The 21,588-nt window shown below is 41.8% G+C and overlaps 1 protein-coding gene across 1 annotated transcript; it reads left to right on the plus strand.

Annotated features, from left to right (window-relative positions):
- Positions 1 to 646: 646 nt before the first annotated feature.
- golgb1 (golgin B1) lies at positions 647 to 20,482 on the plus strand. The gene is made up of 20 exons (XM_044343722.1): positions 647 to 1,325; positions 3,822 to 3,900; positions 4,257 to 4,448; positions 4,574 to 4,687; positions 4,877 to 5,032; positions 5,128 to 5,250; positions 5,837 to 5,950; positions 6,205 to 6,907; positions 6,997 to 7,073; positions 7,809 to 7,866; positions 8,512 to 13,597; positions 13,692 to 14,103; positions 14,230 to 14,463; positions 14,556 to 15,392; positions 15,535 to 15,728; positions 15,834 to 15,993; positions 16,290 to 16,390; positions 16,489 to 16,560; positions 17,932 to 18,022; positions 18,123 to 20,482. Exons 2-20 carry the CDS (start codon positions 3,832 to 3,834, stop codon positions 18,258 to 18,260), a joined length of 8,931 nt encoding a protein of 2,976 aa, XP_044199657.1. The 5' UTR covers positions 647 to 1,325; positions 3,822 to 3,831; the 3' UTR covers positions 18,261 to 20,482.
- Positions 20,483 to 21,588: the final 1,106 nt, after the last annotated feature.

A 21,588-nucleotide genomic window follows, 5' to 3' on the forward strand; every position in this document is an offset into this window, starting at 1 on the left:
ATATATATTATGTAGTAATACAAAAAAGTAAAAACTTCATTGGTAAATGCAGCTGTCGTTTTTAAAGCAACATTTGACAGGCAAACCACAGGAAGCAGCACCTCCACGGGTGACCGGTGTAGCCGCTGTGGAGGCTCATTGTTCAGTTCAGACATGTCACATAAAGTTTGGCTCATGTCTGGCAGCAAAATGAAGTGTAGTGGTTGAATCAGACAGATGTAAAAAAAACAAAAAACAATTGGCTGTTAATGAAATTGTGAATTCTTCATGTAGTTTTCCATTAAAAACTGCGTCCTACCCCTACTGTAGTGCAATAATTTAATTCTAAAAAGGCGTACAGTATCTACGCTTCCAACATATTATACTCTAGTTTGCATTACTTACCCCTAACCACACATTTGCATTAACAGTCATATCAGCAGGGATGAGTGATGAATGCCAGCATGTAACAAGAGTTTTCCCGTAGTGTCTAACAAATAACCTGAAATATACTGTAGTTTCCAACATTTTGGAAGAGCATTTCCTCATAATAAAAAAAATATATGGACACATAGAAATATAACACTAAGTAATACAATGTAACATAGCTATGTTTTAAGAGCTTTAAATAAAAAAGCAAAAAAGCTTTTTCTGACTTCAGTAAGGCCTCGTTTTCTTTCTTCACCCCGCATCCTTTTAATCCTCATATTTATCTTCTATAAGTTCACTCCGGTTTCAGTCTCCATTGCTGAGACGAACCTGTTGAGAGAGAGAAAGTTAACATGAAGTCACTGCGGCTGCATGTCAGAGCTCGAGCAGATCTCCCTGCCTCCTCCGGCTGCGACGCTTTTCCTCTTTCCCCAGTGCAGATGTCTGTAGATGGAGTCAAACACTGACACTGTGTAGTGAGCAAACAGGCTGGTCCACTTCACTGCATCCACCACCCACTGCACAGTGCGACCCACGAAGGCCACAAACACTGTGGTGTAATGGGCGAGCAGCATCAGACTCCTTCCCAGCTGCCTGCCACGGTTAATGATCAGATTGACTCTTTGATCATGTCCAGCCATCTTTGTGTCTTCTGTGTGATTCCAGATGTAAAAAAAAAAGTCGAATTTGTAGCTCAAAGGTGCATTTTGCGTCTTTTAAAACGTATATGTTTGTGCTGATGCTCCCTAAGTAGGTGTCGACGGCTGGAAATTTGCAGACACTCCCTTAAAATCGTCCAATCAGCGCAGAGGAAGCTTTGTTTCCGGGAGTGTTTGGTGATGTGGCTCTGCTCTGAAATCCATCCGAGGAAATATAGCAAATAAGCAGACACATTTACCTGGGAAACACTCGCACAGGTGAGTCAAAGGCCCATTTTTCTGTTTTAAGGCTGCACCTCTCTCCTTTATAGAGCTGTCATGCGAGAAAGAAAAGAGTCAGTGAGGCAGGTTTTTTTCTTTTTAAAGAAGAAGCTGCTCCTTATTTGCGAGCTAAAGTAGCTAACTTATGTGTCGCTGAAACTGAAGTCAACAGTAAACAGCGGATGTTTTCACGCAGCATCCTGTTCACGACACCGTTTCTTAATCTCCAAATGAATCTGCTGCATTTTTAGTCAAGAGTCCAGTCGGCCCCGGAAAGTTTGCTCGTCCGTTTTTTCGTGTTAGCTTGCTATAATCTTTGCTGTTCACTAAAAGAATGGCGCAGGCGCAGTGGAGTATCCGGCGGGTTCGGGGAGATTCGGTTCTGTTCGGTCGGTCTCGGAGAAATCCGGGTAGGGAGCCTCAGCCAATGTGTTGCTGTGGATTTCAGGAAAAAACAAGGATTTTTAGACAAAAGCGGCCTGTTTAATCAGTGGTATCTGACTCATATCATACAACACAACCCATGTTCGTGCAATGTATTCATATAAACACGTTTGTGCATATTTTTGGTGTAAAAAGCCCAAAATATCTGAAATCCAGTAATATACTTTTATAATCTACATCCACTTAGTCATAATTTTAAAAATTGGATTTCTAGGTAAAAAGACTGCTTTCTCAAGAAGAAATGTCGGGAGATTTTTTTTAAACATTCTTTTTTATTGATTTTCAACAAGAGAATAACAACAACAACTCAGTACTATGCATAGAGTATTTGCATATTTGGTCCAGAAAACCACACACAACATACATCTACAGCACAGAAGTGTTAAACACAAACAAAACAATCAGCTCAGTCGGTTATCTTCATGCCAAACTGCACGAGAAGATTCAGTGGTTTCACCTATTTTCTTACGAAAAGATGAGTTGTCAATATGACATCTCAGCTTCTCTAAACTGACATCAGATAACAGGGATTTCCGCATTTGAACGGAAGGAGAATCATCCCCAAACCACTTCGTCATCATAGCCTTCTGAGCCAACAGTAAGAGAGACTGAATTGTTTCTTTGTTTACCTTCAAAGGACCCGGATTACTTCCTTGTAGACATAAAAGTGGGCTGAGCAGTTACTCCCCTATTACCATACTTGTTTCTTTACATATTGCCTTCCAGAATAAGGAGGTTTTGAATATAGTTTATTATGCCAATTAAAACATCTATAAACCTGACAAAACCTCTCACCACTGAGTCCATTTTAGTATTTGTTCTGGGGCTTTCAATAGTATCACATAGAGCTGAAATGATGAGTCAATTTACAGAAAATGTATCTGCATCAATTTTGATAATCAGAATTATAAATCAGAACAGAATCAGGTTCGTTGCCAAGAAGGTTTGCACATACAGTACCAGAAGCACCAGTACTTCCCAATCACTTGAATTAGAAACTGTGTCCAAACTTTTGACTGGTACTGTATAAGTAATTTGCCTTGGTGTTATGGTGCATAATGATCAAAATATACGTAAAAATCAAGCAATCGTAAATAATATAAAATAGAAATTTACAATCAAAATATGTAAGTAAAAAGAGCTGTTACAAGTTTATATTAAAGGGAATGCAATGTGCAAAGTCCCGGCCAGTAAATGCAAATGTTCATAGTATAAACAGTATATGCAATGTGAAAGTAATAATAATAATAATAAACAATTTGCATTATTGTAACGAGCCACGTTGGATGTGATGAGTTCACAGATGTGCATATAAAAGATTATATTTGTTTTTCTGAGTCTTCTATGATAATAAACTGAATACTGTTGGGTTTTTGACTGTCAGACTAATTAAGAATTAAAATATTAGTTGCAGTCTTAGTATCTCATGATCTTCCTCAGCAGGTGGAGTTTCCTCAGTTGTCATGGAAATGTAGATTATTTACATATTTCTGAGCATTTTAAGGATTTTTTTCATGTTGGCTTAAAAGTAAAAACTGGAAGTTCATTATTGATTTTGGTAATCTTTATCCAATTTCAAATCAAATCTCAATGTTTAAGCCACCAAGTGCTCAAGAAAATGGGATGAAATCTACGGTTTCATGAGAACTGGGCAACTCCATCTAATGAGGAAGATATTGATGATGTTCTACGATCAGAAGCTCCAGAACAGCTACTAAATGGACCCTGTGTCAGCAGCTGTTTCCAAGATCAATAATGAACTTTAAATCATGTACACTGGCACCGCCTGCAGAAACTTTGTGCAACAAGAGTAAACAAAGGTTAAATAAAACTACTTTGGATGTGTATATTCACACTTTCAGAGGACATTTCACTCAGCATCAGGCAGCATTTCAAGCTGTTCTTGGTGAAGACTTTATACTGTTAACTGTTGGCTGCCTTTATGCTCCCGTCAATAAAAATATAAAGCACAAAATGTATCTATAGCAAACAGAATAGGACTTGCACAGGAAAGCAAAGGAATGATTTCATGTTTTTTCCCCCTCACAGTGCCATCTTTATGTTGAGCCGTCTGGCCACAGTCCTCCAGGAGCTCTCTGGAGAGGAGGGCACAGATGGAGACTCACAGGTGAGAGAGCAACACATAAATATAAAAACTGTTAAACCTGAATAACCTCATGAAGAGGGTTGTCAACTGCATTCTTAGCTTTTAAATAAAAGTGTAGATCTGATGTCTGATCCAGTTGAAATACATGTTTAGCCTTTTAGCCTTCACTTGAACAGTCACAAGTAGCAAGATGATAAGAAATGTCTGCTTGTCTCCTGTCTTTTGAAATAGATATGTTATTATAAGCATCTTATATGTACAAAAATGTATGCAAGATATGCACCAGCGTAACTAAGATATGCATGCAAGCAGCAACAGAATATTATTTCTTCCACATGAATAAGCTTTCACTCTTCATATTTGTTTTGCATGAACAGGGCGTGCTGGTGCCTCAGCTACCTGCAGGAGAGGTCCAGGCTCCAGTGGAGTCTGAGGTACCTGAGGAGGCCTTGGAGAGGCTGGCCCACCTGGAACAACTGGTGGTCCAGCTGAAGGAGCTCATCCGAGACAAAGATGCCCAGCTCGTCGAAAAGGACACTGATCTGGCTAACAAAGATGCACAGCTCAAGGTAAATTACCTGTGTGTGTGTGTGTGTGTGTGTGTGTATTTTACTGTTACCTTAGCTCATATATGTTATCATTTAGCACTGTTCAATGATATTTGATGCATTTTTTTTTTGCTCCGTATTCACAGAATGAAAAGGAAGCAGCTGAGGCTCGCTTCACTAAACTCAAACTGCAGGCCAAAGCCAAGATGGCTTCACTCAGCAAACAGATCAGTGAATTGAAAGGACAAGAAGGAGCAACAGTAAGTTTAAACCTTTTAAAGTCTTTAGCTTTTTACATTCTTGTATTATTGTGACAGTTTTATAAGACACACTTTTACTACAGAGATCTTCCACAGACAAAAATATGCCACTTTTGAGCCACAAACTATCAATAAAGCTGAAGCGCTTCAGTTTTTATCTGACTTTAACATCTGTTTTGTCTACACCAGAGCCCAGACAGTTCTTTTACAGGAGCTGGAGGCGACGAGCTCCATGAACTCCATAACAAGCTTAGTGAGGAAGAAGCAAACAGCAGGCAGCTTAAAGATCGACTCCAGGTCACCGAACAGCTCCTTCAAGAGAAAGAATCTGCTCACGCTGAACAGGTGATGTAGATGTAATTACATATAGTCCTTCTTTGGTAACAAAAGTTTAAATGTCCTGAGGAAGTTGTCTGAATGAATTGTGTTTGTGTTTTCAGCTGCGGAAACTACAGGCTGTGATCTGTGAGAAGGACGTGCGTTTCCAGGAGCAGATACAGAAACATGAAGAAGAGCTTCTGAGGGTCACAACGCAATCTCAGAGTGACGGCGAGCTTCAGCAGGTGCAAGATCCAATAGTTCTTTAAAATAATTGATCACTTAATTTGTGATTTCTTCATTTATTGCTGACTGACTGAATCCCCAGTCTGTAATTGTTTGACATTCTCTGTTTTCCTCCTACAGCCTATAATCTTATTAATTGTTGATAGTTTGAAACAATAAGGACATAAAGTAATATTGGAGAATATTTGTTTTAGTTTTTTAAATAATAGATATTAGATTATATCGTCCTGTAAAGCAATATCACGTCATTTTTATCTATATAGTCCAAAATCATTTCCTTCAGAGTGCTTTAGCAGCTATACAACATAAAACTCTATCTGTAGACCCTCAATTCTCAACAAAATACCTTTAAAAGGAAAAAGAGAGAAACTTACTCCAAAAATGGTTCATAAACTGCAACTAAACACTTTTTAAAAAAGTTTCATAACTGGCAAAGAACTGGATTTGCCTCAGTTCATCTCAAGAGGATAAACACAAAAATGTTGCAGTTTATCCTCAAATGGAAGTGCAGATGATTACCACACTTAAAATACATTCTTTCTCTCATGTACTCATGTGGTCTCTTTATTTTTCGTCTTTTCCCAGGCCCTGCAGGCAGCCCAGCGGCGGTGTGAAGAGCTTGAAGAGGCCTTGAACTCTCGGTCCCAAGTGCTGGAAATGCTGCAGCAGGAAGTCAGCAGTGCTGATCAGCAAAAACAGGTACAGATCCTGTTGTACGAGGTGCCATTTGTTCAGCTACTTATAGTATGTTGGTTTTTCCGCATATTGCCACATATTTACAGATGGTTTAATAGATTAAATACTGTTCCTGCCTACTGAAAAGAAAACTGTTTATACAGACACGCCCTACATCTTGATGGCACGTCATTATTGTGCATTGTTTGGCTTAGCCACGCATACACACCCACTCATGTCTTTCTTTTCTCTCTGCTGATGATTCTCTCTCTGCTCAGATCTTGACTGCTCAGTTCCGGCAGATGGAGCAGGAGCTGTCTGAGTCCGTCAAGCTGAGGGAGGAGGAGAGGCAGCAGTGGGCCGAACAGTCCAGTAGAACCGATGCAGAATTCGCAGCCCTCCGAACCAGCCTGGAGGCCCTGGAAAGAGAGAGAACGGAGGTTGCAAGGCAGGAGAGTGAGCTTTCCTCCCTCAGAGAGGCAGAGCATGTTAGTCTGGAGGCTCTGGAGAAGGAGAAGATGGAAGTCGTCAGGTTGGAGAGAGAACTGGCTTTGATGAAAGAGGCTGAGCTTGCAGCCGTCCAAGCGAGCCACGATGCTTCGGAGAGAGACAGGGCGGAAATTGCTCGCCTTGAAAGAGAACTTGCATCTACGAGAGAGGCAGAGTGTGCAGCCAGCCGGGATGCTGTGGAGCGGGAGAAGTCAGAAGTAGATAAACTAGAGAGAGAGCTGGATTCCCTCAGACAGGAGCACGAAGATTCCCAGAAAAAGGGTGAGATCTTGGCTGAAATTTGGAGACATCTACAATCTCTGGGTCTAGAAGACGTACAACCATCAGAGGAAAATCCAGTCCCGACAGATCTTTCTCTCTTCCTGGACACTATGCAGTCCATTGAGACACAACTGACAAGGCTGAAAGACGAACGCAGCGAGAGTGAGGAACGTTGTGCCGAGCTCACCCACACCATGGAAGCTCTTCAGGGTGAGATCATTAATCTGATCTACAATAAGCCGTTTTTTATCGGTCTCTTTTGTGACATTTTTAATAATTATCTCATCTCTAATTTTCAGAACAACTAGACAGAAGAACCAGTGAAAACGAGGAGTCCATCACCAAGATACAGCAGCTGGAGCAGCAAATTGAAACAGTCAGTACTCTTTAAACACTGAAGCAAATTTTGGGAATCATTAGCTGTTAAATACCAGATGTGAGCAGCTTATTTGACGTGAGATGTGCGCTTCAAAAGACAATCCTAATAAGCTCTATGATACTCTTGCTTTATCATCGCTGCAAAGCTTAAACATCAAAGTTTCTCAGTGCCTTTTGCAATGAGTTCTGTTATGCTGTGTGTCTCTATTTATATGATTAAACAAGGTGTTGAAAGCTTAGGATAAGCTGAGTATAAGAAGTAATGCAGTTCTTAATAGTCTATACACAAGTTTAGACAACTATGCCATTTGCTCTTTTATTAAAACACACAGTTTTTACTCTCACCCTTTGTTTTACGAGAAGGACAGTCAATCTCATCCCATACACCTGGTCACAAATTCTGTCTGGTCGGGTGATTTCCATCAGTGTCAGACAGGACAGAAGCAGGGTCGTAGACGGGCGATACTCAGTGAGGAAGCGCGTCCTCTAATCCCTTCTGCACTGATCCACTGTTACGACTGTCTGTCTTAGCCGACCTTCACCTCACTCTGCAGCCGTATGTGCTGCTGAAATAGATTTAAATTGTTAGAGCAATTATAGAAGCTGCATAGAGCTCTTAAAAACAGTTATCTCCCCAATTCTTTAACAGGATTTTTTTTCTCTAGTAAATCACAAAGTTTCCATCCTGCCTATTATCAAAATGTAATGAATTTTTTTTATATCTCTCTTTCAGATGTCTGAAAGAGACGTGACTGAATCATCAGCACAGGTTTCATCTGAAACTGAAAAAGGTACAAAAGTTGGGATTTGTTGGTTATATCTGCCAAAATAAAATCTAATAACATAATATCAAAGCAGAATAAAGTTTATTAGTCATTGGTTCTAGTTAGTGCCAAAACAAACATACAAAGAACCATACAGCTGTTATGTACGAGGCTAATAGGTTTAGAAATAACGACAAATTTGAGCCATGTTTTGACCACAGAACTGAACTTTGTGGACTGATTGAATTGATTGTCCTTATTATATAATTAATTAGCAATATAATAAAAGAAAAAAAATGATTATCTTTATCGAACTCCTTAAAATCAAAAATGGTTTACTTATCATATATTTGGGTTTTTTTTATGAAATGTGTAAAAGTGTCCAAGATGTTAGAAATAGCGACTTCTATTTCTAGAATTGATTTTTTTTTCTAGTTAAGTATTATTATTATTTTCTGAATGACAAGCTGACCACATGAACTTTGAACAGTGTCCTGCTAGTAGCACACATCCTCTACTGATGTGTTCGTTGTGACTGAGATTTAATTTCTCTTACATTGTTTGGGCTCTTGCGCACAAAATATTTGTTGAAACTACTAGTAGTTATTTGCTGTTGAGGCTTAAAAGCCTTTGACATTTTTTTTCTAATTTCACCTTTGTTGACCTCTACAGCACACATATTGGCACTGGAGCAGCAACTATTGGAAAAAGACAATGAGCTGGTTGCCTTGAAAGAGTCCCTTCAACTTGCTGAAGAGCGCAGTTCCAGTAAGGCTGCGTTGGGTGAAAACTACGATCGGACTCCAGATCAGTGTCAGGATGCCAGTACGGCCCCCCATGACACTTCTGCAACCCATCCTGTCTGCTTGGAGGATACACAAGAAGAGGAGACCACCTTAGTTGCTGAGGACACCTCTGTCCTCTCCATTTCTGCTGATAATGAAAGTAGCCCAGAGCTCATTGGACACCAGTCTGAATCACCAGAAGAATCCAAAGGGACTTCCTCAGATGAGATGGTCGCCAGTAGTGATTCAGAGGTGGCTCACAGCAGCTGGACCCTCCTGGAAGCTGTGAATCAAGATGGAGGCCAGGAGTGGCCATCCATCCTGCAGGACTTTGGCCAGCTACAGCTGCAGTCATGGGAGGCAACAAGCATGGAGCAGGAGACCTCCACAGTTCAAGTTGAGTCCTCTTCTGTTGTCATCCGAGAGACGGTCCAGGTTCAACTAACTCAGAGCGGTTCCACCACAGATGTGCCCTCTGGCCAGGTCTTTGCCCAAGTTCTCGCTGAGGAACTCCAGAAGAGGTATAGTGAACTTTTGGCTGAGCTGCAGAGGCTCAGAGAGTTAACTGCAGAGTCACAGGAGAAAATCAAGAGCCTGGAAGAAGAAACACAGACTCTTGCTGCTGCCAAGGAAGAGGTCGAGTCCCAAGCCAGTGATTTTGCAGAAGAGCTCAAGTCAGCCAAAGAAGAGTTGGACAAGCTTTCCCAGCAAAGTAGCTCTGTGGTGGAGAAGCACGGTGTTGAAATGCACCTCCTACAAGAACAGTTAGACATTTTGAACAGTGAAAGTGAGGCCAAGGAGCAGAAGATCAAGGCTCTGCAGACAGATTTGGAAACAGCCCACCAAGCGCTCTCTGAACAGGAAGGTCAGGCCCGGATGCTGAGTGCTCAGCTGGAGGACAGAGAGCTCCTCTCCTCTGAGCTTGAAAGGAAGCTTCAAGACATGGAAAGCAGCATGTTAGAATACTCCCGGACATCAGATCTCAACAATGATTCTTTGTCACAGAAGGACTCTGAGATCTGTGAGCTGCAGCTTCGTCTCGGCCAGAAAGAGCAGGAGATGATGGAGCTTAATAACAGTATGTCTGCTAAACTTCTTCAAGCAGAGGAAGACAAGTTTATGGTAGACAGTGAAGTCAACAAACTAAAGGAGCAGATAGTAGAGCTGGAGAAAGTGAGAGACGAGAAACAGAAAGTAAGTGATGAAGACTCAGCCGCTCCTGCAGAGGATGAACTTACTAGTTTACGAAAGGTCAAAGGGCAGCTAGAAACTCAGCTGACAAACACAAAGAAGAAGTTGCAGGTGGCGCTTGTGCAACGGAAAGAGCTTTTGAAGAAGGTTGCCGATTTTGAGGCGGAAGCGAAGAATCGGAAAGAAAAAGATGACGCAGCGAAATCAGAAATTCCTGCAAATATTCCAGAAGTAGAAAAATCTAGAGGACAGGAGATTCAGGAAATGGAGGCTAAACTCGTGGAACTGGAACAAGCTTTAAGATCCAAAAATGAGGCAGTTGAGACTCTTGAGCAGAAAATTAGCCAACAGGATCAAGTTCTTGCTGAGACGCTTGCTCTGAATAAAAAGCTAAACGAAGAAGACGCCGAAAACTCTCGTCAGGCTGACGTTTCTTCTGAAACGGCTGCGTTGCAATCTCAAGTGGCGTCTCTCGAGGCAGAGTGCGAATCCCTTCAGAAGAAAGTCCTGGAGACCCAAGAATCTCGCAAAGAAACCATCCATAAAGCGAAAGAGAAAGATAGGCACCACCGTGAACAGCTGAAGCAGCAGAAAGAAGAATACAGTGAGCTTATGGAGCGTTTTGAGGTGCAGAGCGGCGAGCGAGAAGTTCTTCTTACTAAATTGAGAGAATTAGAGGAAAAAGTGAGCACTGAGAGAGAAGACCTGCCTCACCATGAGACCAAGCAAGTGGCTGAAAACTCGGAGAAGCCAGCAGGAAATGATTGGGTCCAGGAGGACTGGGTGGATTTTGCTACGTCTGAGACTGATTCATCACAACCGCAATCCAGTGATCAGATTCAGCATCCTGCAGAGCAGTCTGAGGTTCCTGGCGCACAAACGGAAGAGTCTTTGAAAGCTCTTAGAGAAGAGATTCAGACTGTGAGGATGGCAAACACAGAGCTAGAGAAGCAGCTGCAGGAAACTCAAGCCAGCCTGTCACTGAAGGAGACTGAATTGGTGGAATTTGGCAAAGAGCTACAAGCACTTAGAGAAAAGGAAAGACAGATTGATGCGCTCTCAGAGGAAATTAATGATCTCAGAGAAAAGTATCGCCAAGCAGAGTCTCATACTGAAACCTTGAAAGCAGAGATGGAAGCTGCAGTCAAAGCAGCACCTGCAGATTCTGAAACCTCCATCGCAACTCTTCAAGCTGAAGTAGAAGACTTCAAGCAGTTTCTTGACAAGAAGAACAGCGAGATCATGGAGCTAAGCCAGCAGCTTAGCGAGCAGAACACTCTCATACACTCCATGCAGGATACAGTGTCTGAGAAGGATCAACTAATAGCTTCTTTACAGGAAGAGCTAAAGGCTGAGCAAGAGAAAACCCAGAGGTTGGAGGTTGAGGTTCCACAGAGGCAGGAGGAAGAAAAAGACAGTGAGGCAAAGATCCAGCAGCTTCAACGAAAGCTTCAGGCAGCTCTGATCTCTCGCAAAGAGGCGCTCAAAGAAAACAAAACCCAAAAGGAGCAACTAGCTTCAAATGAAAAGCTCCTAGCTGAGCTGCAGCAGAAGATAGAGTCAACAGAAGATGAGCTGGAGAAGCTAAGAGCAGAAAGAGTTAAACTGATTGACGAGGTCGACCGGATGCTAGTGGAGAACCAAAGCTTAGGATCATCCTGTGAGAGCCTCAAACTGGCCATGGAAGGGATACTGAGTGAGAAAGATGCCTGTACGAGAGAAGTAGAGTTGGCGAAAGAAGAGTCTGCCAGGGTGTGCAGAGAATGGGAGGAAAAGGTTCAAGGCATGAAGGATGAGTATGAGACTCTGCTCAAGTCCTATGAAAATGTGAGTGATGAGGCAGAGCGCGTGAGACGAGTCCTGGAAGCTGCCAGGCAGGAGAGACAGGAGTTAGCGGCCAAAGTGAGGACAAACGAGGCTGCGAGGCAGGAAGCTGAAAGGCAGACGGAGGAGGCGCAGAAAGAGGTGGATTCAGTGAAAGACAAAATGAGAAAGTTTGCCAAAACAAAGCAGCAAAAAATATTGGAGTTAGAGGAGGAGAATGAGAGACTCAGAGAGATGCAGGAAAGACCTTCCATAAAACGAGATGACAAGGCTCACAGAGTTGAGCTTGACAGACTTCAAGAAGAGCTTGGAGCTTTAAGAGCTGAGTTGGATGCTACAGCGGCAGAAAGAGACTCTTTGGGGCAGCAGATTGAACAGTTGAGGGAACAACTTTCCAAAACAGGAGAGAAAGACAATGATGAAGTTCAGGCTACTACCCTTAGTTCTGCAGCTGTTGTAGAAGAGGTTGTCACTGTCCAGCAATCAAACATAACCAAAACAGAGCTTGTTGAAAGTCAATGTGACAATAAAGAAACACCCCTCATGCCAGAAGAGACTCCAGATGAGCAAATAAGTGCAGTATCTGCACCAGAAACACATTCGCAACCTACTGTGGAAGAGAACAAAGTGGCAGATGTGACTGAAAGTGCTCAAGTTTTGTCAGATGATAGAATGAGGGAGATGGAGGCAGCTGTTAATAAAGAGAGGGAACAGTGGCAGGAAAGGGAGGCTGAACTCAAGGCTGAACTGTCCTCTCTTGAGCAAGTCCTGGAGGAGAGTAAAGAGAAAGTGAGTCTGATGGCCTCTCTAGAGAAGTGCCTGCAAGAGAGCAAAGAGAGAGAAAAGTGTCTAATTGAAGAGGCTTCAAAGAGGGAAGCCCAGTTCAAAGAACTCTTGAGAAGCCTTGAAACTGAGAAAGATAACCTGGAGGAGCGTCTGATGAACCAGTTGGCCCAACTCAACGGGAGCATCGCCGGCTACCAGCAAGAGGCAGCAGACAACAGGGAGCACCTCGCTGAACTTCAGAGGGAGGTGGAGAAGTTGGAGAGGGAGCGAGCCGAACTTGAAGCCCAGGCTCAGAGTGAGGGCGACCGAGCATCCAGACTGGAAGAGGACATGAGACAAGCCCAGAGAGAGAGAGCTGAAGCCGAAGCAGAATCTGGAAAGCAGAGGGAACTGGAACAACAGCTGAGGTCTGCTCAGAGGGTCAGAGAAGGCAGCCAGAGCAGAGCGCGTCAGCTGGAGGAACTGTTGAGGGAAAAGCAGCTGGAGGTCCGTCAGCTGCAGAAGGACAGCATCCAGTACCAGGAGAGGATCAGTGAGCTGGGTAGGGAAGCAAAGGCACTGCAGCTGAGCCACGATGAGCTCCACAACAAGCTGGAACAGTCTCAACTGGAGACTTCCAAAACCCTTGAGGACCTGAGAAGGACTGAAGCAGAGTTGGCTAGTAGCAAATCCAACTTGGACGAAGCCCAGAAACAGTTAAGTGAGGTTTTAGTCAAGAAAACAACTTTAGAACAGAACATCCAAAAGAAAGAAGCTGCAATGAAAGCTGAGGCAGAGCAAACCCTGGACTCGGTGAGATTCAGGCTCGGAGCCGAACTAAAGGAGATGGAGCTGAGACTGGAAGCTGTAGACAGAGAAAGAGAAAAGGAAGAGGAGGCCACCCTGGAGGCTAGAGAGATTGCAGAAGGAGCTGAGAAACGAGCCCAGGAGATGCAGGCCCGTCTGGATGAGTCTCTCGCCAGGTTAGCTGCCTTCTCGCGCTGCATGTCCTCACTGCAAGATGACCGGGACAGAGTTTTGGACGAGACTCGGCAGTGGGAGACTCGCTTTAACGATGCTCTGCAGGGTAAGGAGGCTGAAGTTCGGGAGGCTGAAACACGAGCCAAGGAACTGGCGGAGCAACTTCAGAAGGAATCTGCACTGAAAGAAGAACTCCAGCTCTCAGTTGACAGGTAAAAAATATCTCTTTATCTTTCTTAAATGTACCTATTAAGCACAAAACTCATTATAAGATGTGATCTGATGAGGCCATTTTTTTTCTTCCAGACTAGAGAAAGCAGATAAAGATTGGCAGCTGAGACTAGCAGAAGAGGAGAAGAACGTTAAAGAGAGCCAAGCCGCCCTTGAAGAGGAGAAGGGCAAGCTTCAGCAAACCACAGCTGAGTTGCAGTCTGCACAAAATGAAGCCCACGCTCTCAAAACTGAACTGGAGAGTCTGCAACAGAGGACCCGGGCTCTGGAGGAGGCTGTAGGTCGGCTGCAGGATGAAGTTGACCAGGCCAGGACTGAGCTGAAGGAGAGGGAGGCGGAAGAGAGGCGGCTGTGTCTGAACGTGGAGCAACTAGAGACAGACCTGCGCTCCTCCAAGGCCTTGACAGAGAACCTGCAGACTGAGTTAAATGAGAAGGAAAGGAGAGAAGTGGAGCTGCTGGGGGAGAAGGAGCAAGCTGTTACTCAGGTAAGAACATTATCATTTAGCTACAGTACATACTATGTACTTTTTTTACCCTTTCAGGAATGTTTAATGAGATTTTTCCTTGAAGATTCTTTACAAATTCCTCACAATTCACATTTCACCTCACAGGCTGCAGAGGAGGCTAGAAAGGAGGCTGACAGTAGGGCACAACAATCTGAGGAGGAGCTGGAGCAGAGGAGAGGGGAATTGCGGGATCTGGAAGAAAAACTGCGAAAGGCCGAGGAAGACAGCAACAACAGCAAAGCCAGACTGGACTCTTTCATGAAGGCCATGGGGTCATTGCAGGATGACAGAGACAGAGTCCTCAACATGTACAAGCAGCTGGAGGAGAAACACCTGCAGGTAATGTATAAAAATGTTTTCGTTTTTTTATACATTAACATATGTGGTGCTTGTTTTCAATACCCCAGTGTAACACTTGCATTGTGCCTCAGGTAATGATGGAGAAGGATGGTTTGATCCAAGAGGCGGCAGGGGAGAACAACAGCTTGAAAGAAGAGCTGCGCTCTCTGCTGGTCCAGAGAGACGACTTGTATGCCGAAAAGGCCAAACTGTCCGCTCAGCTTCACGGCTATCGTGATGAACTTAATCAAGTTCTTAGCATGAAGGACTCCCAACACAAACAGCTTCTGGCAGCCCAGCGAGAGCGGATCGCCTCTCTGGAAAAGGAGCGTGAGGAGTTGGAAAGTCAGTTAAAGAGCGTCAGCAAAGCCCGAGAGACAGAAGTAGAAGCAGGTAAAGTGGAGAGGGAGACTCTTAACCAGGCTGCTGACAGTAGGACAGTATCACAGGTGAAAGATGCACCTGGTGCAGAGGTTGAGAAGTTAAGAGAGCAGCTGCAAGCAGCTAGAGAGCAAGTGGAGGCTTTGGAGGAGAGGCTACTAAAGGAGAGGCAAGACCAGGATAACAAGAGCAAAGAACTAGCTGAGCTGCGATGGGAGGGAGGTGTGATGAGGACAGAGTCAGAGAGCGCTCAGGAGAGGGTGGCAGAGCTGGCCAGAGACCTGCTGGCTGTCGAACAGAAGCTGCTGGAGGAGAAAGAGGTGACAACGCAGCTGAAAGCAGAGAACCAGTCCTTTGCTAAATCCATGGCCTCCCTCCAGGACAGCAGAGATCAGGCAGAAAACAAGGCCCGGGAACTGAGCCTGAGGCTGGAAGAGATGAGCAAGGCAGGAGGCCACGCAGCACACAGCAGCCCCGGAGGCTCCACTGGAGAAGTGTGGGGCCTGAAGAATGCACTACAAGCCCTGCAGAATGACAGGGAGAGACTGGTGAGTAAACGTCTGGCCATAAATGTAAATATTTTAGCGATAAACACATATATTAAAAATCTACTGGTGGAAATATTAATAATGATGTGGTTAGTTGAGGCATTCGCTGTGTAAATCTTTCTTCCACTCTGTCGACGTGTAGCTGGAGCAGCTTCAAACTCAGACGTCTGAGCTCAAGAAGCAGAAGTCAGAGCTGGCTCGACTGGGAGCAGGAGAGCTGATTAAAGTCAGCCAGGAGCTGTTTGAGGAGAAGAACAGAAATGACGAAATGCTGGGTGTCATAGCACAGCTAGAGAATGTGGTGGAAATGGGCAAACAGGAAATAGAGACACTGAGGTGAGCCACAGCACTGGCGTTTTGTCATTATCGGTTTTAACAAAGCAAAATGACACAAAGAGCCTTCGATTTATTGTGAATCTGTGTGCTGTTTGTTTTGTTTAGGCTGGAGCGTATTGACTGGATGGCTCAAGCCGAGCAGCTGAAGCAGCAAACCCTCACTACACTCTCAGAGCGGGACCAACAACTGCGACAGCTTACCGCCATGTTGGAGGAAGCCCGCAGTCATAAGCCCAAACTTCAGCAGGAACACTATCAGAGAGAAGTAAGGGTCTAAACATATGCTTTTACATCTGACTAACAGAAAAGAATTTATTCTGTGGTTTTTGCAATACTTCTTTTAGTTCTGTGTTGTATTGATTACTGAGAATAAATAGTTGTGTCTAAGATAGTATTAGAAATTAGAGCTGTCTGATCCAATTCAGTTTAGAATATTTATTGGCTTGCAAAAGGGATAATACAAACTGCAAGACCTAATTTTAAAAGAACAAATGTTCAGTCATATTTCAGGATGTTTGATTTAGTATATATGATATATGAACAGTCATTTTCCTCCCACAGGGTACAGAGGAAGTGCACAGTGCTCCTGGTGCCCCACAGGAGAGAAGTAGCCTGCTGGACAGTCACGCCTACATAGCCGAGGTCAAAGAGCTGCAGCGAAGGTATCGTATGGATCAAACTTTTCTAAAGATGAGAGACTGGCGTGACACAACATACAGATATTCACTGATTTGTTTTTTTTAAATCTTCTCAACATCAGACTAGATGAAGAGACGCAGCAGAGGATAGCTGCCGAGGAGCAGCTGATGGCCACGCAGGATCGACTCCAACGGTATGAAATGTGGTGCAAGATCAGAGAGATAAAACTTTATTGATACTACACAGTGAAATTTAAAGTCCGTCTCCACTGTATTTTTTTTTTTGTCACTCGTTTCTTCCCTTGTATGTTTGAATGATGTACGTGTAGTTTTCACATTCCTCTGCTGAACAGGAGAAAGTTTTTCTGCGCTCACCTTAAGTTTAACTAAGTACAAGATGATTTTATGACATCATAACTAGTGCAGGAGCCAATCATAGTCTTAATATGCGACTTGCACAAGTGTGAATTGGAGACATCTTGTGTCCAGCAGTGAAAAAATATTTGCATATTTATAGATTGTGGATTTTTCAATGGGAGAAGGAGTAGATGTAGTTATGAGAATTTTTAACAAGGTAATTGATAATGAAAAAAATGATCAGAGAATTATTTATAATTATTACTCAAAACAGAGTATATTAATGTCTTAAACATGTCACCAGGGCAAATTGAAGTACAAAAACAGATGAATAATATGGATAAGGGAAGTAACCTAATAAAACTAAAATATATACGATATGAGAATCTACTTACTACAATAAGCAGCATGAAAAATAAAAATAGAGATACTGTATACACCTTATAAAATATATAGTACATCATATAACACAAGACTATTAGTGGAGACCAGTTAGTTCAGTGTACTTATGTCTTGTTAAAGGAATAGTTGGACATTTTGGGAAATATGTTTACTCTCCTTCTTGCTGAGAGTTAAATGAGAAGATCGATGTCACTCTCATGTCTGTACAGTTAAATCTGAAGCCACAGCCAACAGCCAGTTAGCTTAGCTTAGCATAAAGACTGAAAACAAGGGGAAACGGCTAGCTTGGCTCTCTCTGTGGTTGACAAAAATCCAACTACCAGCACATCTAAAGCTCAGTAATTAACATGTTTGTTTAAAGCGTAGAAAAACTAAAGTGTAAAATTGACAATTTGTTGTGGTTTAACAGGAAGTGCTAGACTATTTCTCGGAGGGGTACAGTCCTGAAGTCTCCGCTGGTTGCCTGGCAGCCTCATAGTGACGAGACTCCTGGAAGTCACAGCACTCAGCCAAGAAATCGTTTTCTATTTAATGAACAACTCTCAGCAAAAAAAAAAAGCAAATAAGTGCATTTACCAAAATGTGGAACTATTCCTTTAATGTTATAAAGTGTATTTAAGACATTAATTATTACATCAGCTGTAGTTCGATGTCTTTTTGCATGCAAGGGTGGCCGACAGTGCTTTCCTGTGCTTCCTGTTGTGTTTATCTGCATCTCATAATTCTTCCAGTCCCCTTTTAGCTCACTTAAATGTGTTCAATCAACAAAATACGACGACTAACATCTGTTTTATCATTATTTTTAGTCACAGCCAAGCTAAATGGCACTCTACACAAGAAGGTGATCACTCAGAGACGGCTGTTTTTATCGAGCCGTCGGAAGGAGCTGTCACTCGAGTAAGGCTCCGCTAACGTTCTGTACCACCTCGTTTGTCATCCTAATTAGCGTAATAATAGACGTTTCCTGTAAACCTCGTGTTTCTTCTCCCTCCCTCAGACTCGGAGAGGCGGTCCGGGTTTGATGCGGATGCTCCGAGTAGCCTTCTGCTCCCGCCAGCGCACCCCTCTGCTGTTCAGCCTCTATCTGCTCACTGTGCACGTCCTGCTGCTGCTGTGTCTGGGCGGATACCTCTGAAACCAGCTCCCTTTAACAAAACCTGACAGATAAGACGGAGAAAAAGAGAGAGAGAGAGAGAGAGAGGAGGGGAAAGAAAATGGAAACATGACACAGACCTAACCCAAGCCATCATATGTTTTATATTGTTACATGTAATAACTAAAAAAAAAAAAAAAAAAAGGGGGGATGAGGAACGCTCTACACACGAACATTGCACTTTACAGGACTTCAACTTTTAGCCAAAGTATATATAGATTTATATAGGGAGCTGTTGTTATTGATTTTAACCATTTTCATCTTGTACGACTCTCAGTGTGTATGGCAGGTTTTTCAAAACCCAAGCAAAGAGGACATAAAGGGACAAGGTTTCAGTTTCCTTGCTTAAATATCTTAAGGTTTTAGGGGGAAAATAAAAGTAGATTCATAGAGATTAGATTTTGGCAGATGGTGTTCTTCATGTGCCTTTAGATTTGGATATAAAAGGGTCACTTTACACTAAAGCAAAGGTTTGACATCTTGGGGACATCACTCTCTCGTCTGCCCGTTAGATATAAGGCGAAAGCTAACAGACGGTTAGCTTAGCTTAATAAAAAAAGACTGGAAATAGAAGGGAACAGCTAGCCTAGCACTGTCTTCAAGGTGACAAAATCCACCCACCAGCACCTCTAAAACTCACTAATTAACACTTTATATATGATTTTATTCATCTGTACAAAAACCAAAGCCTTATATTTATCAGTCAGACATGAGAGTATCTTTATTTTCGTCTAAATATCCGCCAGAAAGTGAATACAATATGTGTCCCAAAATGTCAAACTGTTCCGTTCAGATGGCTTGAGGTTCAGGATGTGCTGTTATAGTCCAGTCTCTTCCTCTTCTGCGCATTTCATGCACAAAAATGGAGCACAGTGCAATTTCTGTTCTTACACATTCCTATTATGTGTTTTTCCTTTTCTTTAACTTTCCTCTTATATAAATCACATTTAAAAAAAGAGAGAGAGAGAGAGAGAGAGAGAGAGAGAAACATTATATTGATATTTATACTTACGTGTTATGTACGTCAGCTGGATGTGGGTTTCCCTCTTACGTATCCAATAAGATTCCCCGTCCATGCTTCTGTTGCACAGATGTAGATTTTACAGTTTGCCCTCTAGTTTCTACGGCAGATGAAGTTACCATTCAGGTGCAATGTTACCACAGTGTGGATTCATTCCAGAGGAGAAAGACTGCTGTTTTTTCTAATAATATCCATCCCATAATAAACTACTGTGATGTAGCATAATTTATTGTAAGTTGAAACTGTTAACTCGTCCTCTACTTACATGTATATTGACGTTATCTTCTTCTTCCTTTTAATCGCTCACTGTTGGTAGAACGACTACTCCGTACTCTTCTTCTTTGAACATCCATGTTTTCCTTCACATCACATCACATCACATCACACACACACACACTGAAATTTAACTGTAAATAACTGTTTAAAAAGGGCTGTATAGAGAAATAACATGTAATTAAAGTGTTGGTGGTTTAGATCAGGGACCGATCTTGTCAAATGTTATTTGCTTGTTCATGTTGCTGTAGAAAAAAAACAAAAAACAGACATTGGGTTTATTTTTCTCATCGTTGCTGTCCTGTTAAAAAAGTATTGGAGATTCATTTTAGGAGAAAAACAGCCTCCTTTTCAGCTTTTAGATGATGCATTTTTCAGATAATCCAGTGGATTCTTTAAGGATTTACTGAGCTTGAGAAGTAGAGTTTTCTCATGCCTTTAAGGATCAATTAATCCTTCAGTTTATCTAAAAAAAAGTTAAAATCACCTAAATTGGAGACACATGGACGTTGTTTTAGGACTTTTCTTTATTGTTTTTTTGTAGCTCGGTTAATTTTTATTTCAATAAGGAAATAAACATTTTTTCGCCCATTTTTATGTGAAATAATTAAAATAAATCGGCTCTGGGTCAGTTAATGTGAAGCTCAGGTTCAGACCAATCAATTAGACGTCATACTGTGACATCATCAAAATGCAATTCAAAAACTTAATTGCTGGGTTTTTAAACAGGCAAGAATGCTTCTCTATATAAAACTTTACGTTATTTTCATGTGGAAGTGAAATCTTGGTCTAGATTTTACTTTGCTGTAAAAGTTTTAATGTTCACACAGAGACTTTGGGAGTTTGGGTTACTTAAGAAACAACAATAGATCACAGCACAGAGGAAAGAATAAACATGTTCAATAAACAACACGTGTCTGTCTGTATGTCTATTAGTGAACATGGAAGTGAAAATAGTACAGATTTAGTAGCTAAATAAAGCTATAAGTGATTCAAAAACAAGTTTACCTTTAAATATATTTCAGTTTTTCATGTAGCTGTATTGTATTTAAATAGTCTAATAAATGTCCCTGAATGTAGAATCAGGTTTAATAAATATTTTTTAGTTATTTGTCTGTTCAAGTTATTTTAAAGCTTTAAACTATCTGACTGTGTTCATGAAAGCAAACTGTAAAAGGTTTTCTGGTCAGAATATTATTTAAAAATATATTTTTTATTAATTTGACATAATGTGGGTACATTGTTAGTCTGCCCTCAAGTGTTGTAACCACACAAACAGCTAAATCACAGTTGTAGTTTCTGCTGCATTCAATTTATTTCATTTGAAAAGTGACAAAGTACATTAATCCACATTCAAACAAATGTAAATGTACCCAAGTTAGTTAAAAGGCTTATTTTCATCTTTGCCTGATGTTGTTTGGCATCCTAGAATAATAAAAATAATACAAATATGTACAATAGTTAAAAACTTACTTCATTGTGATAAAAAAAAAGGAACAATACAGTTAATACAGTGATTGTACAATACAGATGATACAGGTACAGTAGAATCATGTTAAAGATGTTGGTTCTCAATAAACCATTTCTTAACATTACACTTAATTGAATAGTAGGATGGGGACTCTGTAATTGATTGTGGTACTGAAGTCCAGCCAGACAGAGGACTTCAAGACTTGTTAGTAAACTCCACATCTTTTAAAGCAGTAAGGTGTAAACACGATTCATAGCCGATAATTATTGATGTGTTCAAGTGCTCGTGACCTAAGATAGTCGTAGCAGCTGCTGTATCCTAAAAAAAAATGTCTCTTTTTACTCCAATAACCGCTTTGTCTTCATTCAGTTGTCAGATGTCCGAGAGAACATGAACGCAGCATTCATCTTCACTTTTAGTTTATTTTAAAACGCATTTAAATAATAAAAAATAATTAAATACTTAAATATCACCGATGCTGTGAGAGTATTTGTCATTTATAAATTTAAAATAATATGTTGTAGCCATTTTTTTTCTTTTTAATT

Source organism: Thunnus albacares, chromosome 23 (assembly GCF_914725855.1).
Source record: "Thunnus albacares chromosome 23, fThuAlb1.1, whole genome shotgun sequence".
NCBI lineage: Eukaryota > Metazoa > Chordata > Actinopteri > Scombriformes > Scombridae > Thunnus > Thunnus albacares.